At 30.7% G+C, this 21,987-nt stretch overlaps 3 protein-coding genes across 6 annotated transcripts in view; 2 read left to right on the top strand and 1 right to left on the bottom strand.

Annotated features, from left to right (window-relative positions):
* The window catches only part of LOC113396419 (calcyphosin-like protein), a 52,095-nt gene that overhangs the window by 8,891 nt on the left and 21,217 nt on the right, over window positions 1-21,987 (bottom strand). Inside the window, exons 1-2 of one of the 4 annotated variants that reach the window (XM_064215119.1) lie at window positions 6,728-6,764; window positions 2,037-2,117 (exon numbers count right to left, since the gene is read on the bottom strand). In XM_064215119.1, the coding sequence (XP_064071189.1) occupies window positions 2,037-2,117; window positions 6,728-6,749 (103 nt within the window). In that variant the 5' untranslated portion in view covers window positions 6,750-6,764. Of the gene's footprint in view, window positions 1-2,036; window positions 2,118-4,363; window positions 4,515-4,834; window positions 4,893-6,727; window positions 6,765-21,987 lie in introns of those variants that run through there. The other 3 variants (XM_026634345.2, XM_026634346.2, XM_026634343.2) reach the window with 3 other exon arrangements.
* On the top strand, window positions 7,210-8,087 carry LOC113396420 (18S rRNA aminocarboxypropyltransferase). The gene has a single exon (XM_026634347.2). It carries the CDS (start codon window positions 7,297-7,299, stop codon window positions 8,026-8,028), a length of 732 nt encoding a protein of 243 aa, XP_026490132.2. The 5' UTR covers window positions 7,210-7,296; the 3' UTR covers window positions 8,029-8,087.
* On the top strand, window positions 8,942-19,216 carry LOC135193314 (uncharacterized). The gene is made up of 3 exons (XM_064215139.1): window positions 8,942-9,153; window positions 9,405-17,554; window positions 17,631-19,216. The coding sequence occupies exons 2-3, from the start codon at window positions 9,520-9,522 to the stop codon at window positions 19,214-19,216; spliced, it is 9,621 nt and encodes a 3,206-aa protein (XP_064071209.1). The 5' UTR covers window positions 8,942-9,153; window positions 9,405-9,519.

Genomic DNA, 21,987 nt, shown 5'->3' on the forward strand with positions numbered 1-21,987 from the left:
AACAACTTGAATATTATTATCGACATGCGAGCGATTACGTTACCGTCAACACTAGCAAACGGTTAACAATTAATAAAATTTAATATTGTTTCTTCGCTGTACTTACTAATTTCATACATCTATTTCCTTTCATTTGATTCATATCATAACATTTATTTAATGATTTATTTTTTCAGTTGTTGCTATGTATATATTAAGTAATTATTGTATAACGTCAAAAGCAAAGTCGTTCTTATATACTACTTAGTTGATATATAAAGACTCTACTATGCAATTGTTTGGCTAATATAGATTACATACAATCGATGGTATAATGATATCAGATCCTAATATTATAATTGCGGAAATAACTCCGTCTGTCTGGGTGTCTTTTTATCTGCCTGTTACTTTTTCACGACCAAATCGTTGAACTGAATTTGATCGAGACTGGTATGAAGCAAGCGTGAATTCCAAAGAAGAACATAAACTACTTAATGACCAATCCCTAAAACACGCCGCGGGCGACAACCAGTACTCTATTTAGGCCTACATTATATAATTATAATGTATATTCAAGAGAAGACCGTACTTATTCCTTAAAGGTGTTGCAGATGTCCATGGGCGGTGTAATCACTTTCCATCAGGTGAGCCTCCTGCTCATTTGCCCCCCTAACATAATAAAAAAAATATATCTAATAACTCTCATTGACCTTACTTTCGACGTAAACATCAGATTTTTTTTTTTATTGTGACATGGAAGTATTTAATTTTGCAGTATACACAATGTATCAAGAGACACACAAAGAGACAATCGTGTGGATGTTTTGAACCTCAATTTTATTAAAACCCAACCCATCATGTAATGAAAAGTAAACGTGTCTATGATTAATGACGACGGCTAATTGCATATTTTTTATTACAATGGAACACGAAGGTATGCACAAAATATATTATGTATAATATTCAAAATAAATGTAAATTTTATTGTAATGCCAAGATTATATCAAGATACCTTGTCGTCGTGCAACATAAAAATATAATTAGCGAAGATTATTAATCCCAATATAAATGATAATTTTATAATAGTTATTGGTTAGAGTTTTCTCTTATAAATGAACCCAGCAGTTTGGACACTTACTTAACTTACATAGTCGTATACCGCTATGGACTCGTGTGCTTGCGTTTAAAAATTTAAAAACCCGCATTAGGTTTATGGCTCGACAATTAAAGATAATACTAACAGAACTTTTAATTTATGTATCGGCAAACAGTTTAAACTTTCCGTTCAAGTATAAAGGACGGACGAACATTTACAGTATCGATTTTGATGATAACACGTAGCCTTTAATTATAAAGTAACGTAACGACTCGTTATTGTTTCCATGCTGCAGGGAGCTATCTTTTTCCAATCGTAAGGAGAAAGAACTTACAAAATAATTGCGGATATATGGCTGAATTTCATTCGGCACGTAAAACGGAAACGAAACCAATCCTCGAGATGTTTTTCTACACCACAAAGCACGTGTTGAATTATAAATAAATAAATCAGGAACACGAAAACTCAGTGATGCTGAGATTTCTGAACTTACGATCCGTATTGATAATAGACGGAGTTTGATATTAAAATCTTAAAACAATACTTATGATTAATATGAAATAATCATAATAACGTATTAAAAATATGTTCATAAAATATGATTATTTTAAAGGAACTACTCGATATAACTTAAGAAACATTAATTTGTAAATTTCTAATAAAATAACAGTACTTGAATGATTAAATCATAAGATAGTAGTTCCAGTCAGTACGTCATGAAAAGCGATATAAAATTATAAAGTGATATAACACCGAAAATTCGAATAAAAAATCGAAGGCAAATCTTCCAAGTAAGGAAATTAAATTTATTAAATCTCATTTAAAACAATAATTACTGAGTTTCTAGCCGCTTTCTCGATATATTCTACATTCCGAAACGAGTTTTTTTTTTTTATTTAATTAAATCTTGTAACATAATGATTCAAAAATACTTGTAAATTACGTTTTGAATTGTACTTACATCCGGCGTCCATTATGTTCAAGCTGTTGTCCTTTTTGTCACCTCTGCTGGAATTAGGCGCGTCCCCGTAGTTGAAGCAGGCTGTACAGAACACAGAATATTATTGATTTTTTGTCTAACCTATCCTTAACAGTTGAATGAGGTATGTAGTGACCAAAAATATAAAAAAATCTTTATTAAAATGCAATGCAAAACTCCCAGGCTTGATCTTGACATATCGAGCTACTGTCGTCCTGAATCCTAACAAAACTCTCTCCAATAGGAATATAAGTAAATTCTTAAAGAGATGAACTATTCTTTTAAAAACCAAATTCTTAAGTACATTAGTAAGAAACATTTAAGTACATTAATGCTGTAAACTATCCTCTTTATAGCCCGCAATGGCTAGGAGCCTGATACTCAAACATTAACAGCTATGAGCCACTGATTATTATTAATAGATTGCTAAAGAATTTTAGACTTTACTACTTCATGGTATTCTTAACAATCTAACAACCTATTTTATCAACTATATTGTTAAATTGGTAGCCCTAACTACGTAACTACATAATAACGATCAATCGATGTTTCGTTACCTTGTGTGTGTCCTTATTAACCTAAAAAAAAGTTGAAACTCGTGTCAAGGGAAATTAAACTAAATTTGAGAACACTCGATGACTCTGGGGAATCTTTTAATAATTTGATGGTATTTTAATAATTACATTTATTAGAAGCACCACGACAACTTACTTGACAGACAGTGTGGTATAGATCACAGATGGATTTTACCGTTAATATTCTAATCAATATTTAGCGTAAGCACTTAAAGCTGTTAACACTTCTTCTGAACTCACTCCTGTTGTGTACGATTGATGATTTGTTCTCTATTCTCACTCACACTCTTGTGCAGACTGCAGTATATTTTCTGCGCAGTTGGCTATTTTCCAAGGGAAGTTCGTTTCGATTATCGTGGTTAAATTATTTTAAAAACACAGTATCGGTCATGACTTGTTCAATTGAGCAACAGCATTACTTAATGTTATTACGTTCCGGCTTAAAGGACGAGGGAAACAATTTTACAAAACATGGATATAACATCTTCGTTCAAAGTATTAGTAGCAGAATAATAATTAATATTTGATACCGTGCTAAAGTATATAAACACTATGATGAGTTACTACCGTCAGTGTCTCATTTTAATATTGTCCTTTCTAAGATAGATTAAAGCAAACGTCGTTTAATGACTTTAAATAAAGGCGTATGCATTCTTGTAATCATCAAATAGTAGTTAGAGACTGAAGGCCTATTGTTTATACATTAGTTAATTTAGACTCGTCACGGTCTAGCAAACGCTCTACATGAGTCAGCCAAGCCCACGCTATAAAATTCTAAACAGACCATATCAATTCGCCAAGACTTGGTCATCCTTAACGAACGTTTGAATGACAAATAATCAATTTCCTTTCATATTTACCATTGAGTTGTATCTTGAATGCGGATGAATAGGATGATTATATTTGTAAACAAAAATGATAATTTTTCCATTAAGAAGTAATTAAGTCATAATTTATGAATGTTATCAAGGCGGTAGAGTCGACAGTACCGTAAGTAATTGGTATGTCAATTTGTGTTGAATATATCATTTACCGCGTGACAGGCTTACACTATCGGCCTTAAGTATGAATGTCGTTTATGAGGTGATTACTTAAACAATGCTGTCTTCTGATTTGATGATATAATTAATGAAGGATAAATTGGCCATTTGATGGTAAGTGGTTACCATCGCCTATAGATATTGATACCGTAAGTAATATCAATCATTGCTTACATCGCTTATGCGCCATCAATTTTAGGGAACTAAGATATTATGGCTCACTCACCCTTTCAACCCGAACACAACAATACTAAGTACCCACTTATTGCTTTTTAGCAGTAGATTACGAATCTGGGCCCTAATAAAGCGGACTGGGACCCAGAACTTGAACAAAATCCAACCACCAAAATTATGATTGACATGATGTACAAAAGAGGTTGCTAAAAATCGATCTCTTTCATTTTCAATATGCGCATAGGACTCGACGTAGAAGCAGCGGTTTGATTATGCACAGTACCTAATCCAAAATAATATAAATAAATAATATGTATGTAAATCTAAGGTCTGATTATTTTAACTCTTTTTTCGATTGCAATGGGGTTCTTTATTACTAAATAATTTACTTATTCGTCATTGAAATCTATAAAGCCCCATGTCGAGTATCGAATAAAAAAATAGAATATAACAATTTTAAATAATTTTTAAAAGTACCTTTTGATATATAAACATATTAAATTTATAAAAAAATTCTTACCAAATTTTAAAGTGTGAAAATTTCGAAAGCGCAGAAAAAACGGCGTTCGACTATCACTACCCCGACAACAATGATGCTTTGGAATAAAATTATATGCCGGTGAATTGATCGACTCATTTAAATTATGGACGATCATTAGTTGGACCTATTGTCTGCGGTGAATTAAGCCCTATTATTATAAAAACTTCGTGTATAAAACAAATTAAATATTTTATGCTTTGAAAAACATCACAGTACATGTAAAACAAATATATATTATATTGAAAACGCTTTGACCAATCACATATTTTTAAATAACACTTCTGTAATGCACTTGTGAAAGATTTCATTAGCATTTATGCCGACTTTAATAACACAAAAAATAAATTCGAATGTCGCTTCTTAGACTGAGATTTTCTTAGGCAGATATAAGGCAGGCAAATATATTTTACGCTTACGGTTTATAAATAAACGCTAAATAATTCACTTTACCTTATTGCACAACTTAAGGTAAAAACGTGAGCGTCGTTTAACTGAGATCGTATGACGCATTGTATGAGCATAAAGGAGGCGGAGATATTGTGTCTTAGCCTTGGTCTCTATTTGGCTCGAGATTGAGCCAGATTTTCAACAAGAAGATTTAAGTACCTAGGTCATGTTCGATCTAGTCCAATTTTCTTGCATTACATGCTATTATTATCATGCAATAGTATATTGTGGGTGTAACTATTAAAAAACCTATTTCGCAAAAATAAAATGTGATATATTAATATTTACTCGAACAAACCTATGGAATATTACTTGTTAAGACCATTAAAATGTGATACATTAAATACCGATGTCAAAAAGTCTAGACTGAGTCGGAAAGTTCTAGCTAAATTAGTCAACCGAGCTATCATCATTTGTCATTGTTATCAAAAACATTATTACAATATAACGTGTCTATGTGTAGAATAATATAGTTACAGAGCAACGTAATCTACTGTAATATGTAGATAGATAATACACCTTAAATTAATCAAAGTTATAATGTCAAAATATTGGACAGAAGTTTTTTTTTAATTTTCTTAATATGCAAGTGATATATTGGTACGTATCTCGCTGAAATTACAAGATATTTTTTTAATTTTTTTTTTGAGGCATGACTTGTCAAACTCACCTCAAACTCAAACTCAAATTTCTTTATTCAATATAGAAGCATTACATTTACTTATTGATAGTCAAATTAAACACTACCACCGGTTCGGAAAAGGAAACACCCGGACCTGAGAAGAACCGGCGAAAAAAAACTCAGCAGGTCTTTTTTTTTTTTTGTCAATCTATATAAGTACATATATTGAATATGAATAGAAACAGCCAGGAGGCGATAGTTTCATTCCCAAGGTGTGCAATAAATGAGTAGTTAACTACAACGGGCTACCCTACTAACAGCTAACTAACCCTGAATCAATTGCACAAAGCCTTGTCATAAATCTATATTTTTGAATCCTTGAGAAATAAGTATTATCGAAAATTATATGATTGAGTGGAGTTAAGTGGCCTGTATACCAATATCTACTTAAAATTCATCGCCTAAGAGGCTTTTTTTCCAAAAAACTTTCATTCTCATAGTTTCTTTGGAAATACTTATTTTTTATTACATTAAATTGCAAATCGGTTTTAGGCTTATGTTAATGAGTTAAAAACACATGCTTAAGGTTTTTTAAAAGTGTATCACCTAAGAGCGTGTAACTTTCATAGTATTATGTCATATAGCATATTATTTTGGGGTACCGCTACACATGTTTAATATGCTTTTATGTTACAAAAGAGTACTGCTCGGTCTATTTATAATCTTGGAGATAGATACTCTCTTAGGGATGTTTTTAATAAAGTAGGAATACTCACAGTTGCATCACAATATATTTACAACAATGTTATGTACATTCACAGTAACATTAATCACTTTGACAGAATCAGTGTGTGTGTATTGAATAAGGATTATATATACATAAGACGTAAGGATAAGCTTATAACGCCCATTTTTCAAGCTTAGACCACAAAGTCAATAAAGCCTTCTTGGAGCAAAAAAAAAAAAGAATTTCTTAATGAATAAAGAATATTTTTCAAAACAAAATTATATACATGATAAAAAAGTTATAGGAATATTATAATAACAATATTATAGGAATCAGATGAAATAAGAGCTACCACAATGATGGCTAGAATAAGCTATTAAAATCTAATATTTCTATCACTACTCGATATACGATAACAAAAAGCATCCAGCAAACATAAACTACAAAAGACGTTAAATTTAAGAATTTTGAGTAAACTAATTATGAGTGTTTTAAAATAAAACTACAGAACATTTTATGTTAAATAAAAGTTAAGATTCATAATTACCCGCCATTGAGGCGCTGCTCATTCTGCCGCGTGTAAAATCAATCTTGAAATATAATTATATTCTTTGTAATATGTAAACTTAAGCACGGCAGTAGTTGCAGTTTAAATTATTTGTAAAAAAACAATTTAGACAAAGATGTCACTTTTTATTTTTCTTTTAAGTTCCAAATAAATTAATTGACTAACATAATTATTATATGTGTTGATGTCAATTTTATTTATATAAAGTAATACTTAGTACTTATCTTACTTACTTAAATTACCAATATAATATAAATTCAATCGAAAATATAAATGGCAAAAAAAATAACCTGCATGAAATTTATCATCTTACTAAGCTACTAGTAAGCTACTATACTTAGTTTAACTATCCAATAAAATTTTTGAACGGAAAACTAGTGACTGTCATTCGCAATGGTATTGTATGTTGGCGGCCCTGTCGTAATGCTAATTGTCAATTGTCACTGTCAGCTTGGATGTCTTGATCAAAACGAATATTGTTTTTTAATATTATTATATTCATTATTTATGATATTTTACACATATTATTCTCATTAAATTAAGTCACTATGGCACCTACTAAAAAATGTACAGTCCGTGGAAAACGATCTAACCAACATACTCAACGAGATTATGCAGAAAGGTTAAACGATTTAAGCATACAGTCATCGGAAGACAGTGATGATAGCTCAGACAGTTCGGATACTGAAGGCGTAGAAGCAACATTTGCAGTAAGCATGTGGGATTTAAACCATTGTGATCCAAAGAAATGCTCAGGACGAAAACTCTCGCGGCATAAACTTATTAAGAACTTAAAACTTGGTCAAAAATTTCAAGGGCTTGTGTTATCACCAGTTGGAACTCAGTGTGTTAGTCCAAGTGATAAAGATATTATAGAGAAGTTTGGATTGGCTGTCATAGATTGTTCGTGGGCTAAAATCAATGAGACACCATTTCAACGAATGAAATCCCCCCATCCAAGGCTGTTACCATTTTTAGTGGCAGCTAATCCAATCAACTATGGCAAACCATACCAACTCAGTTGTGTCGAGGCTTTAGCTGCAGCCATGTTTATTACAGGCCATAAAAAAGAAGCAAATTTCTATTTATCAAAGTTCTCATGGGGACATTCCTTTTTAGAACTGAATTCTGAAGCATTAGACATGTATTCAAATTGTACAGATAGCAAAAGCGTAATTGAAGCACAGAACAAATATTTAGAATCTGCTGCAAATGAAAAAGATACTAGAAAAATGTGGCCATCAAGTGATTCGGATAATGAAAGCGATAATAGTGAATAAATGTAAATTTTTTTGTAATTATATTCTGATATTAAATAATTTATGTTTATCATATTTCATTTGATATATTTCTCTCAATTTTAAATATTTTATAAAATCTATTTTCTCAGATTATTCATTAAATATTTAGTTTTTGTGTTGAACATTTTTAATATTTTTAGGCCATTTTAATTTTGTAATTCCATGTAAGCAACTATTTAATTTGTTATAAATATAATAAATCAATCTTATAAAAACAAGATATGAGTTTATTCAAGTCTAAGGAATTAACAATTTTATTTTTTTTTATTTACAGCGCCATCTATGGAGAAACATCTGAATCATTTCAAATAATCTTATCAATGGATATTCTAGTTACTCAAATGTTGTGTAGATGGCGTAACGATTATTGTTTTGAAATTAAATCGCTGTATGAACGTTGAAACTTGCTTGCTACTTGCGTCCGTTACTTTAGTTTCGTATAACTGCTCGAGTGAGGGAGTTGGTTCATGCCGTGCAGAGTTTCGGTCTAAACTCGCGGAATAACTAATTTATGACTTACTTTTAAAGTGTACTTGCGGTGAAATTATAGTGTTGTGCATGATGTGTGTGTGTTTACAGTAACAAAATATTGTTCGGATAAAACTTAAAAACTAACAAGGTAAGTTTGTTTCGGGACTCGACTTTTGTGCAACCTGTCACGCAGGTGTCTTACAAGTCACTAACCTCCGTGATGAATAAATATCTACTACAACTTTCAAGATAGCGATTTACGATTGAGCTTTTTTTTAATTTTATCAAAAATGATTGATCACAAATATTGCAAAAAAATGTTTTGTTTGTTACTAATTTATAACTTTAATTTTTATGTTTTAATGAAGTGCGAAGTACCTGTATCTTAACTTCGGATAAACCTGGCTGCAATATATGTCATATCTTTTAATTATTGTACTCGTCAATTCGTAATGTTTCAAATTGACAATAATTTGTAAGGCTTCGAATTTCGCGCTTTATTGTGTTTTTCTATTTATTTTATTATCGTCTTCTCTTGAGGGCGATGTTTAAAATGTTGGAGAGCTGACAGTAACTTGGGATTTTCTATGTCCGTCGGAATATGTCGGAGTATTTTGTATCCGTTTATGTTTGGTGAGTTTTTCGGCATTATTATTCGTGCCTATTAATTACTTTATTATAATACATATATATATTGCTTTTTTACTGCTAGATTAAACGTATCTGTTACACTTCTTGTTCATTATTATATTTTATAATTTAAGAAACTTTAATTTTGGTCATATTTTATTTGAGTACAATTATTATATAAATAAAAGTTTTCTTATTTATATTAAAGTTCGTTACAAAACATGTTTTAGTTAAAATTAAACTTATATTTTCAGGTGTATAAAATCGTGGCATGTGTTGTGCTTAGCTGTGATTTGAAAATTATGTTCAATATATTTGGCCGAACGTTGCTGTTTTTGTAGTAATTTGATGTAGAAAAAGCAACACAATATGAAGACGACTAATTTAAGTAGCATTGGTGATCAAAGTTGCTCCTGCACTTCTTGCACATACAAAAGTGAGGCCGATCACCCGTCATTGAGACGTATAATTTCTCAAGGAACTCGTATTGATCGTCTTTACTATGGAAAGTATATTCCGCTTCGTGAAAAAAAACTTCTCGAAAAACTAGTTAGAACTAGAGGTGTATATGACGACATAAGAGCACAATTAATATCTAATAGTACAATAAGCCTTGAACCGAAAGCTGTATTAAAACCTCCTGTGAAATTATTTCCAAAAAAAATAAAAAATAGACAATATTCTAAAGAGATATTGAAATTGGTTGATTTAGTTGATAAAGGCGAGAAATTGGAGTCTAAAGAATTAAGCGTATGTTGTAGCTGTTGTACTTGCTCTTCTAAATACGATGATCATTATAAACATATCGATAAGGAAAGACTAAAACGTACCTACCATGGTGGTCACAGGCACAGGCATGTCAAAGATAAAATTGGTGATTACAGAAAAAGAGCAGTGCGATTCAAAACAAAACACATCAAATCTGATCCTTGTACTTGTACATTTAAATTCAGCGGTATGCTCAAACATCTGTCTAAGGGGCCAAAAATACTGGGTTATAATCCTGTACCATTTACCGATTTCAAACCGACTTTTGATGACGAAATAAATCAAAGACTCGAAAAAAATAGCTATTTATCATTTCTATCCAACGAAAACTTACGAAAATCCAAAACACATCTAAAAGAGATTATGTTGGAAGGAATAAGAAAGATCAGCGAATCAAAATTAAAAATTGGAGAAAAACTTGATCTGCATGAAAGAAAATCCTTAGAAAAAATTAATAAATTAAAAAATAATATAAAATCTAAAGTAAAGGTTCATAAAGTTCAAAAAAAGAATAGTGGAACAATATGTAAATGTCCTGAAAACAATTTACTATTGCATATAAAAAAAGATTCTATAAGCAAATTTAAGGATGACTTAAAACGAAAAAAAGTCTTAAAAAACTGGGAGTGTCATTCAGAGTGTGTTGAAGATATCTGTATTCCAGAAGAGTGCTATGTCAAGCTAAAACATAAACGTTCACGATGTAAAAATATTGAATGCAACTTAATAGTTCCAGATAAAACGATTCGGGAACCATTAATTAAACCTATCATCAAAGTTCAATCAAAACAAGAACCTGCTACTATATTGAAAAAAACGAACAAACAAAATCTTCGTTTACGAGCACAACAAACCTTTGTGAGGGCCAATCCTTGGCGGCGTTTTATTAGCGAGAAAGAGAAAATATCTAAAGAAGCACATGAAAATATTAAAAAAGAAAACTTTAAGAAAAATGCACTTATGCCGGGTATTTCCATTACAAATAAAACTAAAGCTAAGAATCAGAATATAGGTCCACCTCGTGAAAATACAAGTCGACAACAAATCGTACGAATAGGGTCATCTTTTAATTTTAACATAGACCTTTATAAAAAGAAAGGTGAACCTAATACAAATATATCTCGATTAAATTTACAAAGGTTGCCTGATATAACAAAACAATCACTACTTAAGTACGATCATAGAGATAAAAAAATACCTAAAAATGTACATCGCCGTCGACGAGGTTCACAAATAAAATTGAAATATACAATGACGAATACAAAAACAGGTGACAATAATTCGAAGAGCTGCTCGTCGTTCTGTCCTCGAAAATTGATACCCAAAAGAAGAAAACCAAAAAGTATCGTTAGTATGAACAAAAGTACGACTACAAAAGAATCCTTATCAACATTCAATGTTGTCAACGATAATGTTGAAAGACATACTTATTATACACATCAGGAGATAATTAAATTACAAAAAAATGGACAAAAAAGGTTTAAGAAAAAACAAATATTGCTACCGTATGAATGTGAACCTAACGTTTGTATACCAGATATTTGCGACCCTTACAAATGCCTCAAATTAATAAACACTAGGAACACAAAAAGAAAAGAGCTGTCAGTGCAGTACGACTCTGTAGCTAACCTGTCTCAAACTGGAAGACCTAAATCTATTTCAAGTTCAACATCAATGCCTCATCCATCCCTAAAAACTAAATTTGTAAATTCTAAGACCATATACAAAACTAAAAAAAATAAATTAAATAAAATAAAAAATACAAAAAGAAATATTAATCAAACAAGTGACAGTAAATGTGACCGCCAAGTCGTTCGAATTGGTTCGAATATCAGTTTTAATTTAGAATTTTATAGAACAAAATATCCTTATCATATTAGCTCGCCTAATTTAAAAATATTGTCAAACGGAATTAATGTGAAATCGAATAAAAAGTCAGGGAGTGAAAAAGTTCTAGGAGACAAATCAACTACTCCTATTAACAACAATCTGTATAAAAAAGCTGGAATTGGTAGTACTCTCAAAAGATGTTTTTGTACATTGAAACTTCAGGAGAAAAAAAAAATTAAAAGAAAGAAAATGGTTACAATAGGAACTAATATTGTAAATGATATGTATTCAAACGCTATAGTAACTTACAATAAAAGTACTAAAACAAAGAAAGATTTACCTTTAAATTATTTTGAATGTGAACCATTTGTGTGTATTCCAGGATCATGTGATCCTTATGAATGCTTAGATCGGATTAATAGAAAGCGTTTGAAAGAAGTTGGTTCAGTTACGGATCCTCAAGAAAAAATATCTGTTTCCAGCACTACATATTTGAAAAAATCCTTAAGAGCTATTCAGATACAATCAAAACCTCAATCAAAGGACCGTAAGACGTCGGCGAACACAAAAAACAATACTAGTGAAATTAAAGAATATTTAACTAGAGGTATTTCTAATCAAGCAGTAAAAATTGGATCATCATTTAGTTTTGACATAAAATTCTTTAAGACCAATATACCTGCAAATAAATTAACTTCTAAACCGCATATTGAACAGAAAACGAAGATGCGTACTAGAATTAAAAAAATTGGTCAAACAAGAAATAATAGCAAATTAAATGTTGGTAATATAACTACGCAGTCAAAACAAAAAGATAAAGTTAATAAATCTACTATGCCTGGTCATTTAATAAAAAGATGTTTTTGTACACTAAATTTGCAAAAATACTCTAAAAATCAAAATGGAAAACAGAAAATTTTAACAACACCTATGTTTCCCAGGGAATATACGATAGCTACGACAACACTCAATCCAATTTTGATTTGCCAAAAGCATTTAAACGATTGTAGCAAGCATTCGGGTAAAAAAACAAACAGTATAAGTGGCTCTAGCCCAATTCTACTTCAGTCAACACAATGTCAAGAAAGTTTAATGGTTGTAGAAAAACAGTCGCAATGTTATAGCATAAATCATATAGGTGATCATAAATGGGAATCGAGTTTGAGTTTTATAGAAGAGAGACTGGTGTCATTAAACCAAAGGAAAATCACAAACCTAAGTCAATATATACGACAAAATTTTTGCACAATGAATTTACAATTAATAAATAAGAATGTTTACGAAAAAAATCCAAAAACTTCAATTTCTTCTGGTAATGGTAGAGTTAAGGAATTCTCGAAAGGCAACAAATCCTCTGTTCGATTAGGATCTAACTTCAGTTTTGATATAGCGTTCAGTAAACACCTACCTTCATCTAAATATTCCTCTAATACGGAATTATATAAACCAATAAAAGATAACTCAAAAAGAGTAAAAACTATTGGTACAATAAGAAATTACAATACAAACTTTGACCGACAATCGCAATCAACATATAACAAATTGATTCATAAAGGATCAGCTGCTATGCCTATTGCAAAAAGATGTTTTTGTACGCTAAAGTTACATAAAAAAGGCAGAATGCCCATGAAAAACAATAAAAAGCAGGTAAATATAAAATATGTATCAAAAACACCAAACAACACAATCAGTAGAGGACAAAACACTGATTTTAAGCCCATGAAAATAGCACATTCATTAAAACCTTATGAATGTGAACCAAATATATGTATCCCCGGTCATTGTGATCCTTACCAGTGCTTAGAAATAATGAAAAAAAGAAAAAAAGGAAATTCCTTACTGCCATATGAATGTGAACCAAATATATGTATCCCCGGTCATTGTGATCCTTACCAGTGCTTAGAAATAATGAAAAGAAGAAAAAAAGGAAATTCCTTACTGCCATATGAATGTGAACCAAATATATGTATTCCAGGTCAGTGTGATCCTTACCAGTGCTTAGAAATAATAAAAAGAAGAAATCTCCATAAGCATACGAAAGAATCTGGTATAGTAACAGTACAAACTAAAAAATCTGCGTCTAGTATAACTACTGATAATCATTCTAAAAGTACACAGAAAAGTTATAAATTAAAAATGAAAACAAAGGAAAATTCTGTGAAACTATCTCCAAGAACTTTTGGATCCGAATCCGGTGTTGTTCAGCCTTCGAAGCAAGTAGTACGAATAGGCTCAAATTTTAGCTTTAATATAGAATTTTTTAAAGATCAGGGCTCACCATCAATTATACAAAAAACTACCAAAGATTTCAAAGATAATAAACAAAGAAAAATCAATTTCACAGAAAAAGGTATAACCACACCTATAGATACAAAATTAAGACGACATAAGGTCACTGAAATAGAAAAATCTCCAAATCGAATGGCTTCGACGATGACATCATCATTCTTGAAACGTTGTTTTTGTACCGCCCAACTCAAGAAGGATTCTGGGAAAGAGCCTGCATTTTTAAAAAAATGTTTGTGTTTAATGAAATTTCGGAAACCTTTTGCAGTAAATAATGAAGGAATTCATATAAGTAAGGTACAGCATGTAGATAAAAAAATTAATACTAAAAATGTAAAATCGAGGGGATATCAACTTTCTCCTTATGAATGTGAACCTGGCATTTGTATACCAGGGGAATGTAATCCATACGAGTGCGAAAAAATTATAAAGAAAAGAACAAAGTCAAAGTTATCTAGTACTGCAGAAATTAAAGATTCACGTTCTGTTTCTATTGATAGTCAGAAGCTTATAACGAAAAATGCTAAAATACAATTTAAAAATAGGGAAAAATTTAAAGCTATCAAGACTCGTGATCTTTCGGAGTCATCTTTAAAACAATCTGATCGGCAAGTGGTAAGAATTAGATCAAATTTTAGTTTTAATATAGAATTTTATAAAAATAAACCGTCAAGGTACCTTATGAAACTACCATCGAATCAACAAAAAGATGTAATTCGAAAAAAACTGAACAACCAGCAATCCGAGATAATTGCAACTCGTACACAGAGGTCTCAGGTAGATCCAATTCACAAAATGGATCGTTCGACAGAAAAGAAACATTTTTTAAAACGTTGTTTTTGTACACTGCAACTTCATAATCAATATTCAAATATACCTAAAGAAAAAATTGAGAAAAAGAAAAGTAACAAAGATATTCAATTACGTAATAAAAGTGTAATGACAAAAGAACCTAAACGTCCTGAAATTAATCTTAAAGATTATGAATGTCCTCCCAACATCTGTGTTCCGAACCAATGTGATCCCTACGAATGTGAGAGAATTATAAGAATGAGAAGGATGCAACAGGGATATAAAGAATTTGGAATGTCGACCAGGAGCCCTAAAAAGTCTAATGCTAGTAGTACAACACATTCGGTGAAAAAATATAAGCAAACTACTCAAACAGTGGGTCATCAAAAATACCATAAAAACACAAATTACAATACAAAGTGGAAAGAAGTAAGCTCAACACAAAGAGTCAAAATCGGCTCTAGTTTTGATTTTAATATTGAATTTTACAAAAATAAAAATAATCGTGGTCTTGAAATCAATAAACAACCTAAACCTACACGTACCAAACGAAAACATCAAACTAAAAGAAAGGTTAGCAATGCCAAAACACAAATGCAGAAACAAGTAAAATTTGCAAAAAATGGTGACAAAAAGACTAGGTCTCAATCAACAATGGTTAATGTTTCACCTACGCTCAAAAGATGTTTTTGCACTTTGTTTATGAAATCTGCCAAGGAGAAGGGTAAAATTAAAAAACAAAACACTTCTAGTGTTGGTACAGAAACTCAAAAACCGTTTGTGCCACATACAAGTACATTGTTGCCGTACGAATGTGAACCACAAACATGCATACCTGGAGAATGTGACCCTGTTAAATGCTTAGAGCGAATTATGAAAAGAAATAAAAATTTTGGAGGAAATACAAATTTTTCACAAACAAAATCTAGTGCTGGTACAATGACCCCCGGAAAAGCAAAATTTAAGACACAAAAAAGTCAGTTTAAAGCACTAAGTAAGGGTGAATTTCAAACTAAAAATAAAAGAAAAAAAGAAAAAACAGAACAGGTCGTGAGAATTGGGTCTAATTTTAATTTTAATATTGAGTTTTATAAAGATAATAATACGCCATACGAAACGAATAATGTTACAAACCCAAAGAATATACGCAATCAAAAAAAAGTACACAGTGGCATAACAAAAAAAGACTATAAACAAAACCAATCAAAGAAATCGTTTCGTACCGCCGAATCTCATCTGCAAAAAAAAGCGTGTGATAAACAAGTCGATACGACTTGTCCACAATTAAAAACGATGTTAAAAGAAAAACAAACAAATGTTAAAAATATCAAACCACCCACTTTTTTAAAAAGATGTTTTTGCGCCTTAAAATTACATAAGTTAAGAAATCGCCACAAGAATGCTGCGACTTCATTTGACCATGAAATTAAAAAACAAGAATTTCCACCACCGCCGAAACAAAGTATTGCTATAGAACAAAAATTATTACCTTATGAATGTGAACCAAATGTATGTATACCTGGCCAATGTGACCCTTATGAGTGCGAAAAACGCATAAAAGCTCGTGAATTATGTAATCGAAATAAATGTGATAAAAAATGTTATATGACGCAAGCATCGCAAAATATATGTACCCAGATAAAAAATCCATGTTCAAATAAATGTATTGGTATAAGACCAGACGAGTATAAAATTAGAAAACAACAATCATCTTTAACTCGCTCTGTAACAACAAAAAGAACAGTAAATGAACCGAGATATGTCACAAATTTAAATAATCAAGCTGTAAAAATTGGCTCGAATTTTAGTTTTAATGTAGAATTTTACAAAAAAGGTACACCAACGACAACACCTATTGCACTTGAACGTAATGAGCGTAAAAGTACTGTTGAAAATGGCCAGGATAAAAATATTATCACCAAGTCAGCATTTAGACGTAATCATGGATCTCAAGCAATGGTTACATCAGAAGATAAGACATTAGATGTACAAAATGAATTAAATAGATGTTTTTGCACTTTAAAATTACAAAAAAATAGCCAATCAAGATACCGTAAAAAAAAATTAAATATATCAAGTAAACCCCCTTCGTATCCACAAACCTTTGAAGTAAGAAGAGTGTCGTTTCAACCAAATCCTAAAATAACAACAAAGTATAAACATACGCCAGTGAGATCAGTTTCAACTCGGATAAATGAAAAGTATTTAAAAGAAAATCAATACTTTTGTCCGTGTAGAGATCTTACAAATACAACTGAAATGGAAACGATCCTGCCATTTGCACCAAATAAATTTAAAGACACCACTAGTAAGACGTTTTTTCCTGTACAAAATGAAAATAAAAAAAGAAAGGAAACAAAGCAAGGTTTTAAATTAAATAAGAAGAAAAGTAAAAGACACTTAAATTATAATAAAAAGTTGCTTAAAGATCACGAAGGAAGTATTCATCAATCACGAGTAAGAAGCGTTGCTAATATTAAAGAATTTTTGTGCCGATGTGCTGGCGTTTTTTCAAGAAAAGAGAAAACTAATAATGTAATAAATACTACAAATTATAGTGGAAATAATCGTGAAAATGAAAATAATATGTATAATAATGAACCAAAGCCTGAAGGTGAATATACGTACTTTGACAATCTAAGGAGCTCTAAAAGTGATCGAAGACCAATCGGACAAATTGTACATCAAAATACGAAAGTCAGGAAATCAAAGAGTCTAAAATTAGATAGTAAGTATGAGACAATATTTTTTTTATAACTTTAAAGTAGAAAATAGTTAACATTTTATTATTTTCTTAATTGTAGATCAAAAACGAAATGATAGGAAGAAGAATATTAAGGAAAGTAACAAAGTTAACAAAAGTTCAAAATATGCTAAGGTACCTGATGCTGATATAAATATGTCAATAAAACAAAATAAAAATAATGACGGAGTATTGTGTTCCCATTGTAAAATTAAAATACAAAAGAATAAAACCAGTCCACCAAAAGTACACTTTGATGACAGACAACCTAAGTTAGATTCTCTCGGTGGAACGAAAAGTATAAAGAAATCATTGAAATCTGTGAAAAAACAACAGAAGAAAGATGCAAATCTTAAAGAAGATGACAACTGTGCAAGTTGTAATTCTTGTGGTAGGAGATTTAATAAAGAAGAGTTACAAAAAGCAGCAGGTGATCGTTTGATCGAAATTGAAAAAATAATGAATCCTCATAAAATGAAAGATTTGTTTAATAAGCACATTAGACATAAAAATAACACTATAAATACCAGTGAGCAACACGAAATAAGTCCCTTATTTGAAATGCAATTAAATAGGAGTGACTATGACATTATAAACAAAGATGAAGTTATTGATAATGTTACTAAATTAAGTAAAATAAGTGTAAAAGATAAACCAAAATTGACTAAGCCTCATAAAAAATCTTGTTCATGTTGTATATGTCGTCCTAAAAAAATGAAAGGAAATTATCGAGAAAAACCATGTACATGTGGCAGTTTTATTTGCTCTAAAAAAAGTCAGAAAATGAAGAAAGATTCACTAAAACACAAGTATATAACACCCCGGAAACCATGTGTTTGTGGTAGTCCGATTTGTGGCCGTGAGTCTGAAGCTATGAGAACTTTATCATCTCGTCCCGGCAAAATAACGTGTGTATGTCAGAGAGAAAAAGAAAAGAGAGAAGAAAAACACAAGGCTATTATTAGGAAAAAGCAAAAGGAAGACGATCTTATTCGTAAAAAATATCGATTGCAACGAGATAGAGACATGGAAAAAAGAATTAATAAAAACTCAAGCGATTTAATTTTAGCAGCTGAATCTTTAATCGACATTGGTAAATTAGGAATAACAGCTTGCGCTGATATCTTACGTTCAATCGCCAGAATGACTTCAGACCCCAAGCAGGCTTACTCCACTCTTAAATCTATGAAAGAAGATCCAGAGCTTATAATAGGTACTATGCAATCAGCATTCGCGGATAGTGGTGTTGCTGCGACGGCAAAACGGGTTAGATTAAGGTGTTTATCTATGAGAGGTGTAAAACAAATTAAAAACATACTAGAACAATACGCAGTTACAAATTTTTTATTACATATTGCTGATAAAGACCCGAAACGACGCATACTTCGTAAAAAGACATCAAGCCGTGTTCGTGAACGACTTGACTTTGGGTGCAGCCTGTACATGGGTTCTCTTAGAAAAAGGCCATATTTATCAGTATATGACAGATGGCCATGGTTTTATCCTCACTTTCTGGCTCTTCTCAACGTGTATAGGCAGTTCAGGGATATATTATTATTTTTGCTAGCAGTTGTTGTATGGAGTCCTTGTATTTTCTGTATGGAAGCTTGTCGGGCTATAATGTGTTGCTTTTTCTGTACTGGATAAATTTTGTATATTTATTTAATAAATAATTGTTTCAAAAATGGTTTTTGTTTAAAATAAGTTTAAAAAAATTTCAAATGCATGCCTCATATCATTAGAATTGACAAAGTTTTATGCTTTGCATTATTATTGACCATTGTATTGCACCCTCAGGTTCAATGACCGAAGCTATAAAATTTTGGGGTTGATACTACAACATCTATTTCAGCAACTTGTGGTTTAAAATGTACTCTAAAATTTATCTTTTTCGTTCGTTTCTTCATGTCAATAATTTTGAATTGTTTTTATGAATATTTTCATTGCCAACATATGAGATAAAGATAATTTTATCAATGCCATTCAAACATATAGACAATAAAATCCCCACACCGAAAACTATTATGATTTATACCCACTTTGTGCTGTCGTTTATAAGTGGATTTAGGAAAGTGTTAAATTCTTGTATATAGACATATTAATTAATACTTATTAAATTTGAACCAATCAGATTTAATATGTATTTACACTATTGTGAATTGTGATGCAAGCAAATACTCGAAAATTTTACTCGATAGTTTTATTTAAACATAATAGAATTATCGTACCTACACAATTATCGTAAGTTTATAGCTATCTCAACTTATGTATTATGTGACGAAATGAAGTATGTCATAATGAAAATTAAATATCTGTGGAACATTTTAGGCTATCAATAAGGTTTTCGTAATTCTTAAGATAAAGGCAGCTGATCTCTAACTTGGCAATGTGTATTAAAAAATGTGACAATAGTTATCACTATTTAAGTATCAAGTTCGAGCGAGACGCTTTGAGTTCGGAACGCGAAAACAAAAGAGAGTTATATCGACCAAACCTTCAAAAGTGAGAGGGAGCCGCCACCCTCTTTATGAGTCAGAGGGGAGGACCCTAGCACGTACAGTACCCTTAGTACACCGTACACCGTACCGCATGCACTCCCTATTGATCTGGGCATTTGGACCTGTCTAATATTGTTTTTGACCTATCAGCCATTTTTATTTCGGAGTTGTTTTAACGTAATGTATTGAGTTTATTATTTATATATATTATATTATTAATAAATAATCTTTATTTTTAAAATTTATAAATTTTGGTGTTTTCATTAATTTCAACAACCTCGATATCAATACCAGCACTGTCCAGTATTGTCATTACAGCAAATGTATATGACGACCGTAACAATATATATTTATACCTTAAATTATAAGTTGTAATTCAGCTAAACTTTATTTATTATATTGAGGGGCTTTGATGTACTAAGTCCGTTTGTGGCTCGTTATCTCGGAGCAAATTCACAGTTTTGTACAAATTAACATATACATACATTCCTATACTCTGAACCCATGTTCCTGCCTATGAGCTTGTGTATTATTCGAGCCGATATTTAATGCTTCTTTATGATTAAGTGTTTTCGAATACTTTTTTTAAAATAATTTAGATAATTTCTACATAAAGCGAAATAGTTTGAAATGTGTCTTGGCATGAAGAACCTGCTTAGTCTATAATGTCTATAATAGACTACATCATATCTACATAATAATGTAAACACTACTCTAATTCAAACTTTATATGTATAATATCAACTTATGCGTTTGTATATATTTTATTCGATTGAATAAAACCTCTTTGTTTATACTTCAGCAAAGGTTTCTGGCATTCTACCATCGAAATACAATAAGTGGTCTACGTTGAATGGATTTATTTACTTTTATTTTAAATTACTGACTCGTACAACGTACAGCCTAAACCTAAGTAATTTCGTTTTTGTTTCTTTTCAGATATTTGTGGATGACTTGACCAGCTGTTCCTAATATTTTAGTTTCCCAGGTTAGTCTAATGTCTATTTATCTTATTGAATGTTTTTGTAGCTATATTGTATTAAAAATATAATCTATTATAGTATAAATTATTTAAAATATTAAATTTAATTACCTTTCACGTAATATTCTTTACTGCGGCTCCCACGTCTTATTTATCTATTACTGTAAAGGCGTAGACAATGGTATACTATAACATACCATTCACATAAAATATATTTTATATTCCGCGATAAAAAATCATGTATGTTACTTATATAAGAAGCTATTGTGTACTTAATTCTAGGTAGCTAGATAGTTGTATAATAACAACAACTTTTTTATCAATTATACATATATAAAAAATATTATTTATTTTGAATCAGGGCATCAAGATCTTAAATAATATTGTTAGTGCGGAGACAGACCTACGATGATTTCTTATTGGATGTGATTTATCGTCTCTATTGATCATTTACAGATAAAGATTTATTTATACATATAATTAACATATCGTTATAGTTTTAAGTTGACGAATAGTAAATGCATTGCAATAAAATATTATTCCCATCATCCATGAGTTATGTTTTAAATATTTCCCCTCTGATGTCGTTTACCAAACTTTTTTACATGATTCGTTCAAAACGCCAGCGCCTTGTCAAGACTCACGTCTCGAAGGGAGACTCTAAATTGTTCAGGGTTTTGTAATAACACTTAAGAGAAAGTATCTTTATTATATTTCATATTTGATACTGATATTATCAAATACTACATTAGATTTTATGATATAAGTTTGAATGTTATATAGTAATTGTATTTTAATATCTAGATAACGTACAATTAAAATCAAAAGTCACAGAACATTATCAATTCAAATCACTTAAGATTAGTATATAAAAGATTATCTATTATAAGTATATAATATAGAATATGACATACATAACGAGAGTTAAATATTAAAAG

This window comes from Vanessa tameamea, chromosome 6, assembly GCF_037043105.1.
Source record: "Vanessa tameamea isolate UH-Manoa-2023 chromosome 6, ilVanTame1 primary haplotype, whole genome shotgun sequence".
Taxonomy (NCBI): domain Eukaryota; kingdom Metazoa; phylum Arthropoda; class Insecta; order Lepidoptera; family Nymphalidae; genus Vanessa; species Vanessa tameamea.